Below are 20,857 nucleotides of genomic sequence, written 5' to 3'. Positions count from 1 at the left end.
TATAAAAAATGAATCAGAGAGTTTCAAATAATCAAATATTCGGTGGAACACGTACATGTAGTTTCGAAAAATCGAATACTAATTTACGTTTTTCGTAGATGGACAGCCCTAGAGAGAATTGACAAATTGCAATGCGAAAGATAAATTTTCATAATCTTCACACTCACCCAACCTCCCCCCCCCCAAAAAAAAAAACCCGAAAAGAAACATCCAAAACACTACATGATTAATTCCAAAAACAAATTCATCAATATTTCTGTTGTAGACCTAGCCTAAAGAATGGTTCGCCACTTAATTCACAGTCAATTAAAATTCCAAACCATATATTTGCAAGGACAGTGTCATGCATAACTTGATGCCCGACATTCACTAGTTACATGTACATGTTACTATACGTCCACTGTTCTAGAATCATTCTGACCGGTGGCTATAGTTACGGCAGCCGTAACGTGATTTTCAACTGCTAGGGCCTATAACCTATACTAATTAGGTATTGAACAAAGCCATAATTTAAATCCAGGCAAAATGTTGGGCCTATAAAAATGTATCGCTGTTATTCCAACCAGAACGATTTGGTAGCTCTGCCTCTTGGTTGGCTTTAAAAAAATCATGAACTTACTGAATATAGTGAACCCTGGATCAAAGTTTGTGCTGTGAGAATTTTATATTCTTTTGGCTCTTTTTTGTTCTATTTATTTATTAGGCCTAGCCTAGGCCCTAGTTTTCTTTAGTAGGCTATGCCCTCTACTTAAGTTTTACTAGACATGTCCTAGATATATCCCGTGGCTTTGGAGGATTTTTGTATTTTTTATAAACTAATTTTTTTTAAAGGGAGGATAGAGGAAACAATTCCATACATGGTCATCACTAATTTTTTTCTACAGTGACCTAGGCCTATGCCTATCACTTTTTTTAATTAATAATATTAGCCATGCAACATGGCCAAAGTCTTTAGCAGGAAAATTATTGAACAAAGCTTTTGAGAAAACACTTCAGATTTTTTTCAGAGCCGTCTCTAGAATTTTTGCAAGGGAGGTCAAGTGATGTCTGGGTATGGAATTCTTTCCGAGAATAGTCTGGTTATATTGACAGGTCGGAAATCACGACAGACGGTCGACTGCCGTAACGATAGCCACTGTGACTTGAGTACACAGCGTAGCGTTAGCACTGCGACAAAGAATTATCATCCATTATCTGCCAATACTTTCACTACAAAGTCTACATACAGTTCGTGACTTTTTCCAAATTATGTCATGAACTCATGAACTTACCTTTACACCGAAATTCTTTCGGTTGGAAACTTCCATTTTCTTGAAAAGATTCTTTGAGTCATGTTGTGCGAGCAAAAAAGATGTCCGCCATTAAAGGCAGATGAAAATTGTATAATTTTTTTGTGTCTGTCACGTGACAGATACGTCACGGAGCCTCACGAAGTCATCTCCTCGGCAGGCTTCGCCAGGCTCCATTTTTTTGGGCCCAAAACGGAGCCGCATGATAAAGCCTAAGCCGGAGCCTTCATTTGGTACGGGCTTCAAAATGGCTGCATGGAGATGAAGCCGAAGACGAAGCCTATGCCGAGGTTTGGTAAACCCCCATGTCTTTATCATCCGTTTTAGACCGGCCACGTGAAGGGCTCTCGACCAATAGGAATGCGTAAACGGTCTTAGGTATTTATGAATACTGGCTTAATAATCATTCCGTGTTCGGCAGCGCGGCATTATGCCTACTTCAGCCGGTGACGACAGCTTTTCATATACATACCAATTTAATTAATGTTATTCACGATGATTAAGTACCAAAACGCGTATATAAGGGACAAATGTTCACATGTTTATTTTCCATCGAACGTAGACAGATATTAACCCTTTCGCTGAGACGTTGCGATGCAAACTGCTCAATCTGCCGTCTTAAGTTCTTATAAATAATGTATTAATGAACGACGAGTCAACTGATGACGTCTTCATCTCCAATCGGAACTACATCATGGGAGAAACTACCACAGCAAAATCAAGAGCTAAACCCACTCCCGACAAACTCCGGCTTTTTCGAAAAACTAACCGAACCTGATAAAACCTCAACATATTGCTCTCCTTACTACTACTAGAGGAACAATTGAAACCAACTAAAGTCATATGGTTGTTACCAACACTCCAAACTTACGATACATGATTGGAATATAACCAATCTCAACCACAACTTTTTCGTGAGTCAGCTTCAATTCTTTTTTGAATCACCTATTTGCAACTGAAGAGTGCCAACAGCAAGGCACGAAAGCATGCTATTGCTAACAAGAGGATTTGCGAACATAATCCTCTGCTCGCACATTTAATCACATTTGATTACCCAACCTATCATAGTCACTCAATCTCTTATGTCCGCCCACTCTACATTTCAATCGGACATAACCATCAAAGACTAAGTCATGCTTAAAATCCATATTAAGCCATATACAAGTCAGCAGAGAAGAAGTGTCACTGAATGGGATAGTGCCATCCTTTCTCCAAACATCAATAATAAAAATCGACAGTGTCAAGGCTGCGCGCTCGCAACACCAATAATCTGCAAGCACAAATTCAGACAGCTTTATTTTTCTTGCTTGAACCGTGTTGGAAATCTTTTTATCCAGTCATATTATTTATATCGAGTCAAGAATGCGATGGATGAGCTAAAGATGAGCGTAGCAGAGAACAAGCGAATCATCGACCGCGACTAACTTGATCCATTGTGGCAACATTACATATTGCACTGCCCGGAAAACAAATTGAAAATCACAAAACCATTTTATTACCCATCCGGAGCCCACGTGACACGCACGCACAGGTCTGGCAATAAGGAATCAACGGAACTGACCATTAAATTGCATGTTACTGAAGAGCTGTCGCGCATAATCAGGGCTTTCTGGTGTTTCAGTCACTCGTTCAAATAAAGCCAAAAGGTAGGGACTGACAATCAGACAAATGCTATTCGGAGCAGCTTCTGTAAAGCCTGAGCCTCGATCGTGGTGTTTGTTGATTGCTTTTACGCATTGCTCTTTTCTTTATTTGCTTTGGCGACTGAAAATTACAAATGGAGAAAATACTTGCCTTGCGGATTTTTAAGACAATTATGGGGATTCTTGGAATCCTGGGCAATGGTCTCATCTGTGCTGTCATCGGTAAAGTCTCCTCGATGCAGACTCGCACCAACGCCTTCATCTTCCACCAAGCTGTGGTGGATCTCCTGGGCTCGACTGTGATTCTCCTACAGAGTGAGGTACCCATGCCCGACCCCCTGCCGGACAATGCTCTCGGGAGATTCCTCTGCCACGTCTGGCTCTCCAATTTCACGCTGTTTTTCATCTTCGTGGTATCGACGTTCAACCTGCTGGCGGTGACCATGGAGCGGTACTTTGCCATCGTCCACCCGTTCAGGTACCAGACAACCTTCCTGAATTATCCCCGTGCGAAAGTCGGAGCAGTCATCGTCTCCTGCTGGCTCGTGGGGGCCGCCATCAAGCCCTACCTCATGACCATTTTCCAGATCCAAGATGGAAGGTGCCAATCGCTCCCTGGATCTAAAGTCGTAGGGATCCTGACTACATTCTTTCAGTATATTCTCCCCGTCGGAGTGATGCTCTTCGCCTACATCCGTATCAGTGTGGAGCTGAAGCGGGGCGCGGCCCGTGTAGGACCGGCACCGCCCGAAGCGGCTGCCGCTACCTCCGCCGAGCCATCTCTAGAGGCGGGTATGATGGGGTCCCTACTCAAGGCGAGACGTAACACCTTCAAGACACTCTTGACGGTGTTCATCACGTTCCTAGTTTGCTGGACTCCTAATCAGGTGATCTTTCTCACCTACAACCTTGGTTTGTATCCGCTGCAATTCAACGAGTGGTTTTACTTGCTGTCTGTAGCGATGGTGGCCGCTAATTGCTGCGTCAATCCGTTCATCTACGTGGCCAAGTATCGCCAGTTTCGCAAAGGTCTGAGAGAGATGTTTGGGCGTAAAACTAACCGGATTGATACATCTACCTGGGCTACCTACTAAACCAACCTTCACCTTTAGTCTGCAAGACATTTCCAACCAAGCATCTCTATAGCTGTATGCTCGATCGTAGACTAATTTAGCATCGTATACCGCAATAATAATAGTTTACCACATATAATTCGTCAGTTAATGCTATGTGACATCATATTTACCATGTCGACAAGGCGGATCCGGGGGGGGGGGGCAACGGGGGCCATGCCCCCCCCCCAAAAAAAACCCATTTTTTGTTTCTAAGTGACGTCGCAATAAAGGCAGGCACTGCGTACACCACCATCTCAAAAAGATTTGGTTAAAGTGGTCAGAAATTGCCTCAGATCGCACCACAGAGCATCTAGAATCCAAAATTGTTTCGTGGTCCTTAAGCGGGCCCCGAACCCCACGCCGTAATTTTTGGGACCCACTTTTTGGGAGACCAAATGTCTTTTGCCCCCCCCCCCCAAATGTGTTCTTGATCCGCCCTTGCATGTCGATGTCTTTGTAAGTATATCACGGATAAGTGCACGTCTAGGACTGCAAATTTCTTTCAAGAAAAGCGTGGCCTCGTACGTGTCTTTTCTATTGATGAAAACTTAACAAATTTGCTTTGGGTGGATTTATTATCATTCAGAGATCAGTTGTAAAATACTTGAGTACAGGCCCGTGAGCTGGGGGGGGGGGGGTGGAATGACTCCCCCCCCCCCACACGCTCGGTGATGAGTTCCGCTTACGCTGCGAATTGTTTTTTTTAACATGCTTATAGCAGTCTCGCCAATTACCTCGTGATGAACACGGACAATGATGTAGAAATGAAGGAAAAAATAATCTAATTTAGGCCGCATGCGAAATTCACCACTAAAATGTTGAATTTAGAGCAATAACTGAACGACGCTGTTAAGCACTTCATGCATGATAAATGCTATGTGTTTACAATGTAGCGTGATTTTACCGCATCTTTGCGTAGAATTTCGTTGTTATTTGACGCACATGTATTTTATTTCATCCTGCAGGATACACAATAAATTACCGTTATAGTTACATTGTTAAGATAGATTGGCCGTTTGGGAAAATATAAGCGAGATGGCCCCTCAACTACTTGAAATATCACACGGTAATTATATAGACGAATCTGGGCACGTAATCACTCTATACACACACACACATGGCCTATATAAAGTAAAATGTCAGACCCAATTTAGCACGGATTAAAAGGGCTGAACCGCTTATGAAAAAACGTTAAGTGGGAGAAAAGGGTCAATTTTCGTATAATCACTGCAAATTGGCGCGTCTCTCAATCTTCCACGTCGCTTTTGTGCTATAGGCCCTACAAAGTCATGTCGAAGGTACCAAGTGTATCAAAGAAACCTAGCAAAGGAGGTATGTGCTTACCCTACAGAAAGGTTGTCCTCTGAACAAGATATGCCACTGGTTGGAATTTGAGTTTACGCCCTGGTATTGTGTTGATTCACCGAATTCACTCAAGTAATCGAAAGAGAGTGGGAGAAATTTGGACTCTTATTTAATCTGGTCTCTTTTACCTTACAATGGGCGCGTTCGAGCAGCTTACGCGTGTATAAGTGAAAACTTACACAAGAGCATTCGATTTGCCCACCAGTCAGTCTGTAGAACAGACAACATACCTGGTTTGTTTACAATATAAAATCTCGCCATAAAGCAACCTTTGGTCTTAATTTTTTCCAGAATGCCAGACGAATACACCGCAGCGTTCGATTACCCTCATGTCGGTGCTTAATTCCTCGAGTGTACACCTCGGGTATACACGGGGAAGCTACTCGAACGTACCCAATATCTTACTACAATTCATCGCCATGTGTCTGTCTGTCTGTATCTCCAGAACTGAGCACCGTATAAGTTGAAAATCGGTAGGTGTATTGTTCAGGACCCAAGAATGTGCAATGTTTTAAGTTGTGTGGATGAGCGTATCTCAAAAAACCTGCAAAAAGAAGCAATACCAGAGGCTAAACGTCTATATAGACGGCGCCACGCACTGCTGCACATTTTCAACGGGCACTGCACTCTATACGGCGCCATGGGTACGGGTTAACACACCTGGAAATGGTGGTTTGCTATATGGGCTCCACCATTTCTTCAAGGGGGAAGATCGCGCAACGTTAAGGTGGGCCTCGACCATTTTTTGAAGGGGCGGATGCGCAACGGTGAGGTTTAGATATGGCGAGCTGTTATACGGGCACTGCACTCTATATCGCCACGTTTGCGGGTGCAAAACGCACGGCCGAACCCGTTTTTATTGATGTTGACGTCAGTACTTTATTCCGCTCAACATGCGGCGGGCGTCGCTAACCGTTGTGGAGCAAAACCGTCCTGCCGGAAAAATCTTGTGTCCAATACTGTAGATAACAGTCTGCTTTAAACAGAGCCAAAGATAGTGTCCACTCCTATAAAATCTGGTCCCTTTACCCATTTATTTGTTGAACGTTCACAATCCTCACTTAGGCATTCGCAATATTTTCAATGACTCAGTATTTCATTGTCCTAAGTTCACACTACACCGGCACAGCTGCGCTCTGTGCCACATCGGGCAGTAAGCGTCACGCGCGCGCCAATCTCCATGTAAGGAATTACTTACGACTACTCGCGAGCGGCCCATTCCATAACATCGCTATAGGGGTTTTTCAAAAAACGTGAAATGAAATTGTTGAGTAAAATCGTTGAAAATGTATATATATAAATTTTTTACTTGTGTTGACTTTTAGACGGAAAAGGTATTTATGAATGGAGATGTGTTTGGCCGGTATTAAACAAGTCTGTTTAAGACCGGCTGGGGCCTGGTCGCCAGTAATATCCCTCGCCTTCGGCTCGGGTTATTATTAGCGGCCATTGCCGCAACTTGTTTTAAACGGACTTGTTTAAAACCGGTCAAGCGCACATTTATTCTCTTAAAGGCATGATAATCTGAAAGGGAGGATTTTTATGGATTGGACGTAGGCCTAATAATAAGTCAGAATAAACGTTCACATCACATCACGAAGTACACGATATCAATCCTGTACTTGTTATTGCGGTATCGTATCCTGATAAAGGAAGCAAGTTTCCCTCCCCGGTTCTAAACTATTGGAAACGATGTTGAAAATAATGTGTCCCCAGGGACCATTTAAATAGGATTTATCTTCCCTCCCCCGGACACCATCATGAATATTTGCTGTGAAAACAAGCGACCACACTCGGCGATGTTCATCTTCTTAGAAACGGATGTACTGTATGATTGCATTAACGATGATGCTCACTGATCTACTAAATCCAAAATTGTATAAAAAATTAAATCAAGACACAAAAAAAGGGAACGATTGATACGAACCTTTTATGCAATGTAAATAAGTAAAACCAAAGTCTACCGCGAAAAGAAATCAAAAATGCTCGTCAGACCTGTGGTTTATGTTCGATTTCCTTGGCATGGAATGATTGATCACTCAGGATGAAGGGCCGGGGCTCGTTTAATTACTATAGAGAGCGAACTCCTAATTTAATTCTTCAGCGTAGGGCGCAGACTTTTCAATTCATTTGAGTCTTACAGTCATTGTCAAGGCCGATTGAGTGTAATTTCGCATGATAAGCGGGATTGAGCGGAAATCAGCGTCTTTGCGTATGGCGAGTAGCTCTCAATAGTAATAATAACTCTTTGCCGAGAGAAAAAAATAATTACATCCAGCAAGAATAAGAGAATATTTATTAAATGGATTAAATATATACATTCTAAGATAGACATCAAACCCAGGGGGTAGATACATGGATGCAGGGTTCGAAATTAGTGGTAGCCCGCTAGCCAAATGCTAGTCAAAACAGCGGCGGGCCAGTCAAACTATTCCTTAAGTAGCCCGGCTGGCGAGTCAAAAAGTTATTGGGATACGGCAAAGATGAAAGGACAGGAATAAATAAATAATGAAATTCAGAAAGCAAACCTGTATCAATTTGTGTCTAATTTTATCAACTGTTTCAAAGGGTTACATTAATAGAAATTTTTCTTTAACACTGACAAAATTGCCTCAGAATAGATGAGAAATCTTGCGTGAGAACAAAAATGATAACGACGCAAAAATTTACTATGATCCGATGGATTCTAGATTTATTCAGGCTCGTTTGGATCACGTTTTAATACAGTTCTTATCAACGGTCATTTTAGATTCGTTTGTAAATAAAGCCTTCAAGTTTATTTAAACCAATTGTCCGTCCCAAAAGACATTTTAGTCTCCTATTTAAGTTTAAGTTTTTACCAATGACTGCCATAAAATTATTTCATATAATTATTGTCATGCTTGAATAAGTGATTGAGTTCCATGAGTCCACACGGATGATTTGGACGCGCGCCGAGAGGTCACTTTTTGGCACGAAATTTCTCTTGCACGTCATGCGATTTTTCAGTTTCCACTAGATTCCGAGGGTGATTGTCTTAAGAAATCTATTGCAATGTACCAAAACTAATTTCAAAAACCCTAACTTTTATAACAAGTTAATTTTCCTTTTCGAGGGGCCCTGGGGTCAACTTTCAGGCTCTAAACACGTTTCACATGTATGCACATTGCTATGTATGAGACACTCTATAAAGACAACAAATATGCGGGCTAGTGAAAATGCTCGCGGGCTAGTTAAGAGTCTGTTTCAGTAGCCGCGCTGGCTAGCTAAAAAAAAGTTAAGGTCGAACCCTGATGGATGTATCTATTATCGCACGTTACTCCCAGCCACTGCTGGTACCCACGCTACCCAGATGCAATTGAATGATTCTTCATAAATAGATGTTCAAATTGAAATGATAATTTTCTAGCACTGCATTAGTTATGAGCTTTTCAATGAAATATCGCACGAAATAAAAATAGGCCGACGATAAGTAACCAATTAATTAATTTCAACTTTTGAATTAGGAGGGGATGTCTCTAATTCGAATCTGAGACCAGCGGGACCTAGTTACGCATGCGCTTTTGCGACGATGCAGCTTATGAATAATAATTTCAACGGCTGTTCATTATTGACTACAAAAATGCGCGTGAACCGGATACGTGTATACAGCTAGTCGCACCGTTGGGACAACACTATCATGAATGATACTTGAAACAAGACTTGGAAAAACACGGGCTTTTGCGATGAAGTGACAGGAAAAGACGCAAAATAGCAGAGGTTATGATCGAACGTAGGAACTGTAGCGTAGCCATAAATGCAGGCCGGTCTGGCTGCATATACATGTACGGTACGCCTACACATGGGCGTCGCCAGGATTTTTTTCTACAGGTGGGCAAGCAGATTGTTTCCCCAAAATCCCTAATTTTTCCCCAGCATTTTCCCGATTGATCATTTTTGGAGGGTGGGCAGAGATATTTGTCCCCAACACAACAAATGAGCAACAATTATAGTTTCGCCCCTCTTTTTTGTTGGCACGTCCAGAGGGGGGGGGGGGGGGGGGGGGGGGGGGGAGGGGGGCCCTTTTGCCCAACCCCCAAACCCCCCTCGCGACGCCCATGCTGTAAAAGCGCGAGAGTACTAGTGTCTAGCCTTGGTCTAGCCTTGGAGTGGAATTTTTTGGGTTCTGATTTGACAGGTCTTGCATAAAAAACGCTACAAGTATTTCATAAGTACTTCCTTCGTGAAATTTTGGTTGAGGAAAATTGACATTTAGGGCTGAAATTAAAAAAAATGAGGATGTTGCCGCCAAAGTGGGTATAGCGCCCTCTAGCATTGGGTATTGTTTTTGGATAGATATTGAAACCGCTCCCCCCCCCCCCAAAAAAAGGAGAAAGTTTGGACTAAATTTGAAATCTTTGGCATGGAAATAATATGTAGAAATTACACCAAAAATACTGTTTTGTCGAAAAATGTGCATAACTATAACAAACCGCCCTCTTGCAGTAACCGCAGCGCAACCACATGACGTCAATTTGTGTAATTACCAGCCAAACAACATTCCTGGCGAATCTGTCGACGCATATAGAAATTAGGATGTGAGACACGATGTGCTCCCTCAAGCCGTAAGAAGTCCCAAAATCCCCATCGGCCCTCTCACGGTAAAAGGCTGCAACTTTAATGGGGGCGCTGTTTCCATTTAACGAACTATCAAGTCCATTATGGGCCTTATTCACGAGTCGGCCATATTGAATTGAAAGTGAGGTAAAGTCTTAATTTTTGGACCTTGCGAAGAGAAATGAAAGCAAGTTAATTCCTAATTAATTCCAGTCTGCTTCAATGAATAATTTCAAATTTGCAATTAAAAATTCCATAATGTTTAAAGCCAGATTTAAAAAAAAAGACAGTAAAATAAGGCTGCATTGTGCCTGCATAAATAGTTGGGGCCATCCCATTGAACAGTTAGCACTTAATGAAATACGTTCAAGGAACTCGACAAAAATGTCCCAACTCGTGAATCAGGCCCATTGCCTTTTCCGTTGCCGTTGCCGTTGCCGTTTCAAACATATAGCAGGGCGTATCTTGTATCTTGTATCTTGCATGTTTAATTCAGTTTCTTTGACAAATGGGAGTTTGTTGAGATGCGTGTTATAGTTGTGCTATAGATGTGACCTGATGTGACCTGATGTCACGAGACAAAAGGGCGTAACTATACAAGATACGTCGTTTTACCTTATTACATGGTGCGGCAGGGTTCGACTTAAGCGGTAGCCCGCTAGCCAAATGCTAGTCGAAACAGCAGCAGGCTAGTTAAGCTATTAAGTAGCCCAGCTGGCGAGTCAACAATTACATGTATTGGGTTATATCAAACAGGAAGAAATAATGCATTAAATTCAAAAAGCAAGCCTGTATCATTTTCTGTCTAATAGTATTAACTGTTTTAGGGTTAAAGGGAAAATACAACATTTGCAAACATCAAGAAACAAAATGATCAAATTACCACGAATTCTTTACTTAACTGCTAGGAAATGACAGTCTAAAGCATCCCGTACAATCATGGCTCCTGGAGTGCTGACATTTTTAGGTAAAGTGCTATTTTTTTATGAATTTCCAACGCTGGTCGGCCGACCAGCGTTAGAGAAAACTGTTTTTTTTAACTGCTCCTTATTTTTCATATTTAGTTAGCCTATTCCGTATTTTCTTTGCAATGTATTACACCTTTGAAGGGGTACAATCCAGCTAGACTGATGCTCTGACCTTATCATTCCCCAACGCTTATCAATTGCTTCGTTTCATCTTAAGTGGGGTCAGGGAACCAGACTACAAGAACATGATTGGTTTTTTTTGGTTTTTCCAGCATCTCCGAACCCAAAACGTGAAACAAGTCAGTGTAACAATATTTGCTTTAACATACTATTCCTCCAAATCCATTTATTTCTGAAAATTACAGCCAATTAGATCTGTTTATTAAAAACACTGTCAAGATTGCCTCAGGATACATGTTTTACATGTATGCACATTGTTGTTTACGAGACACTCTATAAAAGAAAAACATGCGGACTAGTGAAAATTCCGGCGGGCTAATTAAGAGTCGTTTCAGTAGCCCGGCTGGTTTTTAGTGAAAAACAAACAAATTAAGGTCATACCCTAATGGTACGTTATGCTCGTCGTCATTGTGCCATAACAGTGCATTGGATATACCCTTTTACCATAATAACCCTTTTTAGTGTGTTTGTGCTACTTCATGGTAAAACGGTGCAACCAATAGAGGAAAACAACTGAACATTCTACTATACAACATAAGTTACAATCTGCAGTAGAAAAATTGGTTTAATATTATTGGTAAAATGAAAAAAAAAAATAATAATGTAAGGCCTTGAATTTTAAAATAGATTTTTCTCGCTACACACAGAACGCATTAAGGTCTGGCGCATTTTGCAGGATTTGTGTTTGATAGCACTAAGCGGACTTTCTATCGTCATCAATAGTTCCCGCCCTAATCCTTGATGAATAAACCCTTTCCTTTGCACGCTTGCATTAAACGCTTTACGGTCAAGGACTTTTTTTCACGAAGCCAACATATCTACATCACTGCATTTCTATATGAGATACGCATTACTGGTAGTGCACCCATTTCAATAACTTATAACGCAAGAAAAAGGGGCTTAAGGACGACCGTTTTGCGAGCCGTGTATGTTTCCCGTTCTTGCCTGGTTTCTAATGGTCCATAATGAAGGTATATACAGCCATATAATGTTGCAGCCCAGTAGACCCCAATAAATGAAAAGAAAAAAAAAGTTTTGCGCGGCACCCGCTAGCTGGATGGAGTCATATACTTTGACCTTAATTTGCATGTTGACCCCAAGTGGGCGTAGTAAACCTTGGTGAAGTAATTTTGCCAGATCAACGTTAGGTTCTTTGCGTAATAACGAAACGTTTTGGAGTGATTTCACAGAGATGATGTTGTGATATTTAACTATTCAAAGTCTGAAAGAAAACAAATTCAAAAAAGCAAAACAAAACAAATCAATCATATTGTTCACGTGCCAACCGTGACTTCAGAGGAAAGTGAAATCGGAGTATACCATTTAAGGCCAAAAAAAAAAGTCTCCGGTTTCTGGTATGGAGCTTGCCCAAAAAGTGGTGCGGCGACGCGGCTTTTTTTTTTTTTACCTGACTTTTTTGCTTCAAATGTCGGCTGATGACTGCAAATGGTGCCCGACTAAACTTAGTGCAAATATATGGGAGTCCAGAGAGGCCACATAAAGCTTATTCTCGACCATAACCAATCTAAAAACACGTTAAAATTGTGCAGCAGCAGGATTCCAGTCAAACCAGTGAGTTTGGCGGTTTTGAGACATCATCTTTCATTGAAAAAAAAACTTCTTCATTTTGCCGACGCGCATGGCTACGGCGACGCGCGCGCATACCAGAAACCAGAGACTTTTTTTTTGGCCTAAGGACCTTTCTACATTAACCAAGCATTTCAATTAACAATTGCATTTTATGTCTGCGCACACTTTTTGGCCTTTTACAAAAAAAAAAAAAAAAGAACGCACGAAGAGACCATTTAAGGCTTGGCGAATTTTGCAGGATTTGTGCTTGATCGCACATAGCGGACTTTCTATCGTCATCAATAGTTCCCACCGTAGTCCTTGATAAATAAACCCCTTTCCCTTGCACGCATGGGTAGGGACGTTTGCATTAAACGCTTTACGGTCATTGACATTGTAGTAATTTCACGAGGCCAACGTATCTACATCACTGCATTTTTATACGAGAGACGCATTACTGATAGTGCACACAATTTAAAAAACCTACAACGCGAGAAAAAGGGATTTTAAAGACGACTGTTTTCGAGCAGTGTATACGTCTCCGTTCTTGGCTGATTTATGGTCATAAAATGCCAGCGGCACCTCAGCGCAGGCGGTAGGGTTTATCACTGCCCCCCCCCCCCCGCCCCTCTGGATCCGTGACACTGACTGTATGTCACTGACAGTCAAAGTCAAGTCTGTAAAAGCCCCATGTTATGGAATTTTCCAATTCAATCCTTAAGGTACATTGGGGTTTTCCACTTGACTTTGTTTTTCTATTTTGTATTTCCAGTTTTAAGGGTTAGGTTTTTCTTGCGTTTTCCTATTTTGCGAATAACTATATATTTGGGGAATGTTCACAATTAAAGAAACGTTATTATTTTGAAACATGTAAAAAACACATTACAATGTACAATTTATATTTTTGCTCGATACAATATTACATACTGCGTTTCTTACTTCAATTGAAAATTGCGACATTAATAATGGCATAGTCATATTGATCGAACAAAACTTCGTTTTGATTATAGCCAATTACTAAAAATTCATTGATTTATTAGATAGACCTTTGCTTTGTTTTTAATACTACCGTAGGCCTGGCAAGCAGATGTAATCATGAAACTAATCCCTTAGGGCTCTTCCAGGATCTCGGCGTTCCCGGCCAATACACACTTCCTTCCCTGTCTATCCATATAACCCCGGAGGGCCAGTCACCTTGTAAAAGCAAAGAGCCAAGGGAGGAACAGGGCGGCACCCTAAGCACTGATCCTCTGAGTGGACCACATGCCCTGAACCTGTACGAAGGTGCCAACCTGGAACTCGCGAACAGTACCAGCAGCAGTGCTTACCGATTAAGCTAAGGTACTGTTGGTATTTTACGACGGGAAATTAAACATCTTATAATGCATGACTGAATAAAACGCGGTGTTAAAAAGCAAAAAGACACCGACGGGATTCGATACCGGGCTCCGCGATTCGTGGACGACGGATCTAACCACTCGGCCACCAGGCTTCCTTAGAATTCTCCTCAAAAACAATTTGTCTTAATAATAGGCTGAGAAACCTGGAACATTGCTGTGTGCATCTGTTTTGACTTCATGGACGAACAGAATTGAAGTCGATGTTTCGGGAAGTAATGAGTCAACTGTTTTCATTTGATTGGAAAATTGTATAGGCCAACGGCAGCCTCGTTAGTAGTAGGCCTACACGTGCGCGAAACATACTTATCGTTACGCAACAATGAACACTATTATTATGTAGGCTATTTTGAATTTTGGCTGGTCGGGGGGGGGGGGGGTTCAGGCCCGTAAGATTTCTATATCCAATCTTATCATGTTTGTAATATTTAGCCTATTTTGTGTGTGTCAGAGCGGGGGGGGGGGGGTCCAGCTGGGTGGGGGGAGGGGGTGGGGTTCGAACCCCCTGCGGATCCGCGCCTGACTTCTACTGTTTGTATTTGGAGATATACAGATTCTCAACTCCATCACTGCTATTTCAAGAAAATACGGACCTTTTGAAAAAAAGGAAACGATAATTTGTATTTACAGATTTGTTTGGTAACACTGTTATTCAGGCCTCTATGCCTATTCCGTTCGCTGTTCCCAACAGTCCTTCACCAGGCTGTAATCAAACATTATTTTCCTGAAAAATTAAGTAAACAGTACGTTCTCATCCTTTATTGAAAAAAAAAACCCCAAACCGTAAATATACACGAAAACAACATTACACAAGAACACCACATTACACCAGGGGAGCTGTTCACGATACCGATGTGCCTCCTTTATGATAGCGCTTCGTACGTACCCCCGCCCGGCAAACAGGGCCTAGGGCGCTGGGCCGGGAAGGGCTAGGCTGATGAGCTTCACAGAATCTTGTGAAGGAAGTAGGGATGGCATTCTGGGTAACTTATCATGCCCTATATATATAAAGACATAATTACAGCTGCTGTAGCTTTTTAAAGGGTGCAGGCTAGTCTGGTTCCCTGACCCCATTTTCTTTTGGACTTGAACAATATCTTTAGGTGGGGCCGGTAAACAGCCTAAAATCCCGGCTAAAATGATTGGGACACTTCCTGAGCCTAGCAACAGTCACCCGCTCCCCCGCTCCCCCGGCCAATGTTGTTCTCTCCAGCTGATGGAGCACACACCGCGCAATGAGAGACAACATTGAACGGGGGCCGGGGGAGGGTGGGGGCCCAGCGAGATTCGGCCAGGATTGTAGCCACCGGAGCCCATATTTATTGGGGTTTTTTTTTGGGGGGGGGGGGGGAAACAGTCTAAAGTTTGTGTTACTGTTTCACGCACACCGTACTGCAGCGCCCCACGTGAACAATGTGTTTTCACTATGGCGGTTATGAAACCAAGTTTCACAATTGGCTAAAATTTCCTTTGGTAGCAAAAATAAGCACAACTGTGGTTATAATAACTGCCATGTGGTAAAATCTGCTACAAAATACTTTACCGTTTTCTGGAACTAATCTCTAAAAATTATAGAGATTAGTTCCACAACAAAAGTAGGATGTAAAATTGCTGTCTATGATCGTGTGAAGAAACTTGCTTGGAATTATAAGGATTGCGTATGAATTGTTTGTGAGGAAGTCAATCTGACTGCGGAGGAGTGACTTCATACTTCGGCAACGTATAGGCAGAACGGCATAAGTGAATTACATTGTAACTGGTCCATTTTTAGTATATTTCCCCCCGGATAATTCGATCGTATTGTTTAACTGATTTTCTGAGGACGTTTCGCTATTTATAATGCTGGGTATTGAATTCTTTCAAAATAGCACAATAGATTGCAGGAAAAAGGTAAAATTTAGGTATTGGTGCGAACTGATTCTCGGGAATTGACGGGTAAAGTTAAAGAAAAAAAAAAAAAAAAGCTAAAAGGGGAGATACTTTTTCAGTTAATTTTTGTGACATTTCAATTACCAAAATCACATAGCAGTATTAAATGCATGTACATGTAAAAAGGCTACTAGTGATTGACTCCACACTGAAGGATATCTATGTTTAGAGTATGACTTGTTTAGTGATCGTAAATACCAGTAATTTTATATTGAACATTCGTTATCGACACAATTTAATAAATCATTTAAAGGTCAGTCATTTTTAACTCAAAACTGGGTGGACTCATTGTTCGGAAAGTTAAAAAAATGTATTAAAATTACTCCGAAAATCCAATACTGCAATCGATTTTCTTTCCTTTGGCGGGGGGGGGGGGGTGACACTCTGCCAAAACACTCAGCATATATAAGTGGAATTTTTTTAAAGGAAACTTAAGCCGACCTGCAACGTTGGTCCATTTGTGTGCAATCTCTTTTCGATGTGAGTGGTATTCTGAAAGTGAAACTGATGCATTTATTATTGCACACCAGCCAGATATCATCACACCAGGCTTTACAACGGACATGCTATTGTGTTTTGTGCTTTTCTTCGCGACAAAAACTTAGTAAATGTTTTGATGCTGCCGTTTGTCCCCATTTTGGAAATCACGCGGCCGACAAACAAGAATAATGTGCTTTCACTGATAGGCTAATCTCTTTATCTCAGCACGTAGCTCAAGCCCCCCCCCCCCGCACAAAAGAGCTATATGCCACTTATAGGCTAATCTCTTTATCTCAGCACGTAGCTCAAGCCCCCCCCCCCCCGCACAAAAGAGCTATATGCCGAGCAAAAAATCATTCAAGACCATCTACTCATGTTGACCGCACACGGTGAGTTTTTCGTCTCTCGAGGCCAAAGAAATCAATCAGGATAGATATTTGCCTCACGGCCTCGCGAGGCTTACAACTCAGTAAAAAAGTGAGCTACGTGCTGAGCAAACGGCTTCGGGAGACTGTTTGCTCAGCAGGTAGCTCTCGTTTGCGGCGGGGGCTTTAACACTAAATGAATGCCACAAATATGATGCCCAGCAGTTGGTTGGATCAACTCAATGGAGTTATATTCATAATAGTGCGATACCAAGGGCAAATTCTTTTGCACAGCCGACAGAATGAAGTCCTACCAGACTTGCGGCAATTTGCATGGAAGTGAGGACACCAAATTGGCACCAAAATGGAAAAAAAATACAGGAACTCTTAGTTTATTTGACAAGCGCCCTCTACCCACGTCAAAGACTTTCCATTTCGTTCTGACATCAACGGTGGATCCAGGGGGAGGGGCCAACGGGGGCCATGCCCCCACCCCTCCCCAAAAAAAAAACAAATAGGAACCCGATTTGTGTGTATGTGTGGAGTTTTTTTTGTTCAAGTACGTCGCAAAAAAAGGCTGCCATTGCGTACATAACCCACAAAACTAAAGCAATACATTTGCACCCACTCCCCTTGCTTTTTATATTAAATTTGGGGTGGAAAATTGTTTGGACCTACTTTTTTCGGGACCAAAATGGTTTGCCCCCCCCCCCCCCAAAAAAAAACCCACCAAAAATTGTGTTCTTGATCCTTTCTGACATTAAGGCTTTCAAAAATCCACATGATTCTGGAGCAAGAGTTTGTTTGGGCAAAAAGCCCTTTTGTAATGAGGCACGTATCAACAATCTAGCTCCAATGACAACTTGCTTCTTCAACACCGGGGATTCACAAAAGAGACCCTAAAGTACGCCACCAAGCGTTCGGTCATGGTCACATCCACTCCTCTGCACTCCGTCCTATACCAAAAGGCGCAGGTACTTAGCGGCTAAACCCTTTCACAAACTGAGATGTCGTAAGGTGTTGTAAACAGCGGAAGACCCACGATACGTTTGCGTTTCCTTCACATTTGCAGAAGTGATTGACCGTCACTATAGTCTGGGGAATGGCTATCTGGGAGCTAGCAAAGCACTGCGCGTAAACTGTGCACCTACAATTGCAATTAAATCGCGCCATTTATAGGGCTTTTGACACCTTCTAAGTATTACTCCAATTTTTTCATAATTACTGTGTGTTTGGCACCAGACCTGTGCGTCAAGTATTTTTTTCTTTCACAACGAATCCTTTAATCAGATTTTGATATTGCTTTGCAATAGTGAGAGGCTTCAGAAATTAATAATGTCCCAGTTTAATAATGTCCTTCGGAGCTAATCATTATGCTTCGTTCCGAATTTGTAGTATTACGCACGTGATTGAACACGATGGCGCAAGAATATGACTTTAAGGTAGCAGGTTATTCGGCCTTATTAAAAGCTGGGCCGCGGCTTCACAGCTCGGCAGATAGACGCAAAAAGGAGGCTGAGTTTTTTTAGCAAGAGACAGCGAAGTGCACAGTTAATAAACCACCATGGAGCAGATTCTTTGGCTGCGTATCTTCAAGACCATCGTGGGTATTGTAGGTATCTTGGGCAACGGTCTCGTCTGTCTTGTCATCGGTAAAGTCTCATCGATGCAGACTCGCACCAACGCCTTCATCTTCCACCAAGCTGTGGTGGATCTTCTTGGTTCGTTAACGACGCTTCTGCAGAGTTTGGTCCCGCTACCAGACCCCTTGCCCAGCAACGCTCTCGGGTGGGTAGTGTGCCACATCTGGTTCTCCAACTTTGTAATTTTTCTCCTGTTCATCATATCAACGTTCAACCTATTGTCGTTGACCATGGAGCGGTACTTCGCCATCGTGCACCCATTCAAGTACCAAGCAGCCTTCGCCAAGTACCCAAGACTTAAAGTCGGTGCAGTCATTGCGGCATGCTGGATCATCGCGGTTGTTCTCAAGTCCTACAACCTTACCATCTTTAAGGTGCAAGACGGTAAGTGCGTCTCGAATGCTGCGAATCGCTCTAAAGTCATCGGAAGTTTGACTGCCGTCCTGCAGTACATGGTGCCGGTGGCAGTGATGCTGTTCGCGTACATTCGCATCAGCGTGGAGCTCAAGAGAGGAGCGGATAGGGTGGGACCGGCACCGTCCGTCATCAGCTCAGCTGCCGGAGCATCCAACGCGGGCAACGCCCAACCGGCAGGTATGATGGAGTCCCTACTCCGAGCCAGACGTAACACCTTCAAGATGCTCTGGATCGTCTTCATCACCTTCCTGGTGTGCTGGACCCCAAACCAGACCATCTTTCTCATGTTCAATCTCGGCTGGAAGCTCAACTTCAACGTCGATTGGTACTACCTGCTGTCAGTGGCGATGGTGGCCGCTAATTGCTGCGTCAATCCGGTCATCTACGCCTTCAAGTACCGTCAATTCCGCAAGGGGCTACGCGAGCTATTTTGCAAGCAGCTCATGCACGTTGAGGAAACGTTGAACTCCCTTGTAGTGTGAAAGTTGCACTCTGTATGTAAAATACGGACTCATTAGTTGTACTGCGCATGCTTTAGTGGATTTTGAAAGGTCATGTTTGGTAGTTAGAGTCCATTATAACGTAAAGGAGACCAGATTTTATAGGAGTTTATATTTCATACGACACCGAATCTTCACGCAAAGAACACGATAACTTTTCAACGAACTCGAAGACTCTAACGTGTGGATTTTCTCGTGGTATCAGTCCTACCAGTACAGGCATAAGCCCATTTGATTGGAAAAAAAGAACTGTAAATAATCTCTACATTTTCAAGTCGCAATATCCCTGAAAACTTTCATCGGAACGAACAATAATACACTACACTTTTTTAAACATTCATAGACTCGTTAAAATTGAAAAGGAGGAAAATATATTCCTTACAATTGGATTTCGAGTATTAAACCTTGCTATGATTTGTGCACTCTTTTATCGCGTTTACGTTCACTGTCTTCACTCGGCTGTATAAAGACACGATACCCAATAGCAAAGATTTTCCCCGGTTATTTTAACACTTGTATCAGATATATTAAATCGAATTATACCTTCGTTTCGTCACACAACATGTTTCGTGTGAGTGATAAATTAAAATGTTAAAGTTGCATAGGTAAATGTCATTATATCAGTGTTATTCACGAATGTAGCATTCTAATTCGTCCTAGTTTCGGCAAATCCGTCTCGAGTGGAGATTGGCGTTGTTTTGAAAATAAAAACAAAAAAAGTCATTTTGTTTTTGTAATATCTAGTAGGATAATGCATGTATAATGTCACAAGACGCTCGTTGTGAGCAATAACATAGTCAAACTTTTGTTTTTAATTGAGCAGTGTAGAAATGATAATGATAACAATAGACCATGATCATGTTGCAGCCATTTGATTTTTTCCTATTCAAATCAATGTTACCAAAGCGAGGCTGGAAGGAAAAATAGTCTGGTTCCTTTTTGCGCCAAAAAATCTCATTCAGTACTGTTATTGGATACAGGGAGCATGACTGCAATGGTGGCAGCATGATAAAGGTCTCTTTGACCCGGACTCCGGGTTGTATAGGGTCGAACGCTTTTCCGGGTCAAAATGACACTTTCTAGGTCAAAATGACCCGAAAAATGAGTCGGAGAAGTGTCAGTTTATGTATCATTTGACCCGGAAAAGTGTGGGGCCCAATAGAACCCGGATTCTGGGTCAAATCTGGTACCCGGGCTGGGACTTTACGAGTGTTAATGTTAGTATCATGATCCGTTTCATCCAGGCTCCACATCTGGAATTGTTTTTCTCATGAATGTCAATGTCTGTGGAAAGTTCCCTTTCTCTATGACTGTGGGAACAATATTTCCAGGGGGGGCATAATGAAAACCCCGCCCCTTTTTTTTCTTATATGGTGGCCACGACCTTAAAAGGGTGTGTTCGAAATGGCTCCACATCTGGAT

General features: G+C 42.2%; 2 protein-coding genes across 2 annotated transcripts; both read left to right on the top strand.

Annotated features, from left to right (window-relative positions):
- Positions 1–3,066: 3,066 nt before the first annotated feature.
- Positions 3,067–4,026, top strand: LOC119721461 (galanin receptor 2a-like). The gene has a single exon (XM_038191541.1). The coding sequence runs from the start codon at positions 3,067–3,069 to the stop codon at positions 4,024–4,026; it is 960 nt and encodes a 319-aa protein (XP_038047469.1).
- Positions 4,027–18,439: 14,413 nt separating this feature from the next.
- On the top strand, positions 18,440–19,417 carry LOC119721511 (neuromedin-U receptor 1-like). The gene has a single exon (XM_038191588.1). The coding sequence runs from the start codon at positions 18,440–18,442 to the stop codon at positions 19,415–19,417; it is 978 nt and encodes a 325-aa protein (XP_038047516.1).
- Positions 19,418–20,857: the final 1,440 nt, after the last annotated feature.

The sequence above is a fragment of the Patiria miniata genome, unplaced genomic scaffold, assembly GCF_015706575.1.
Source record: "Patiria miniata isolate m_02_andy unplaced genomic scaffold, ASM1570657v1 HiC_scaffold_13, whole genome shotgun sequence".
Taxonomy (NCBI): domain Eukaryota; kingdom Metazoa; phylum Echinodermata; class Asteroidea; order Valvatida; family Asterinidae; genus Patiria; species Patiria miniata.
The sequence above is the reverse complement of the archived record's forward strand: the minus strand, read 5'-3'. Positions and strand labels throughout refer to the sequence as shown.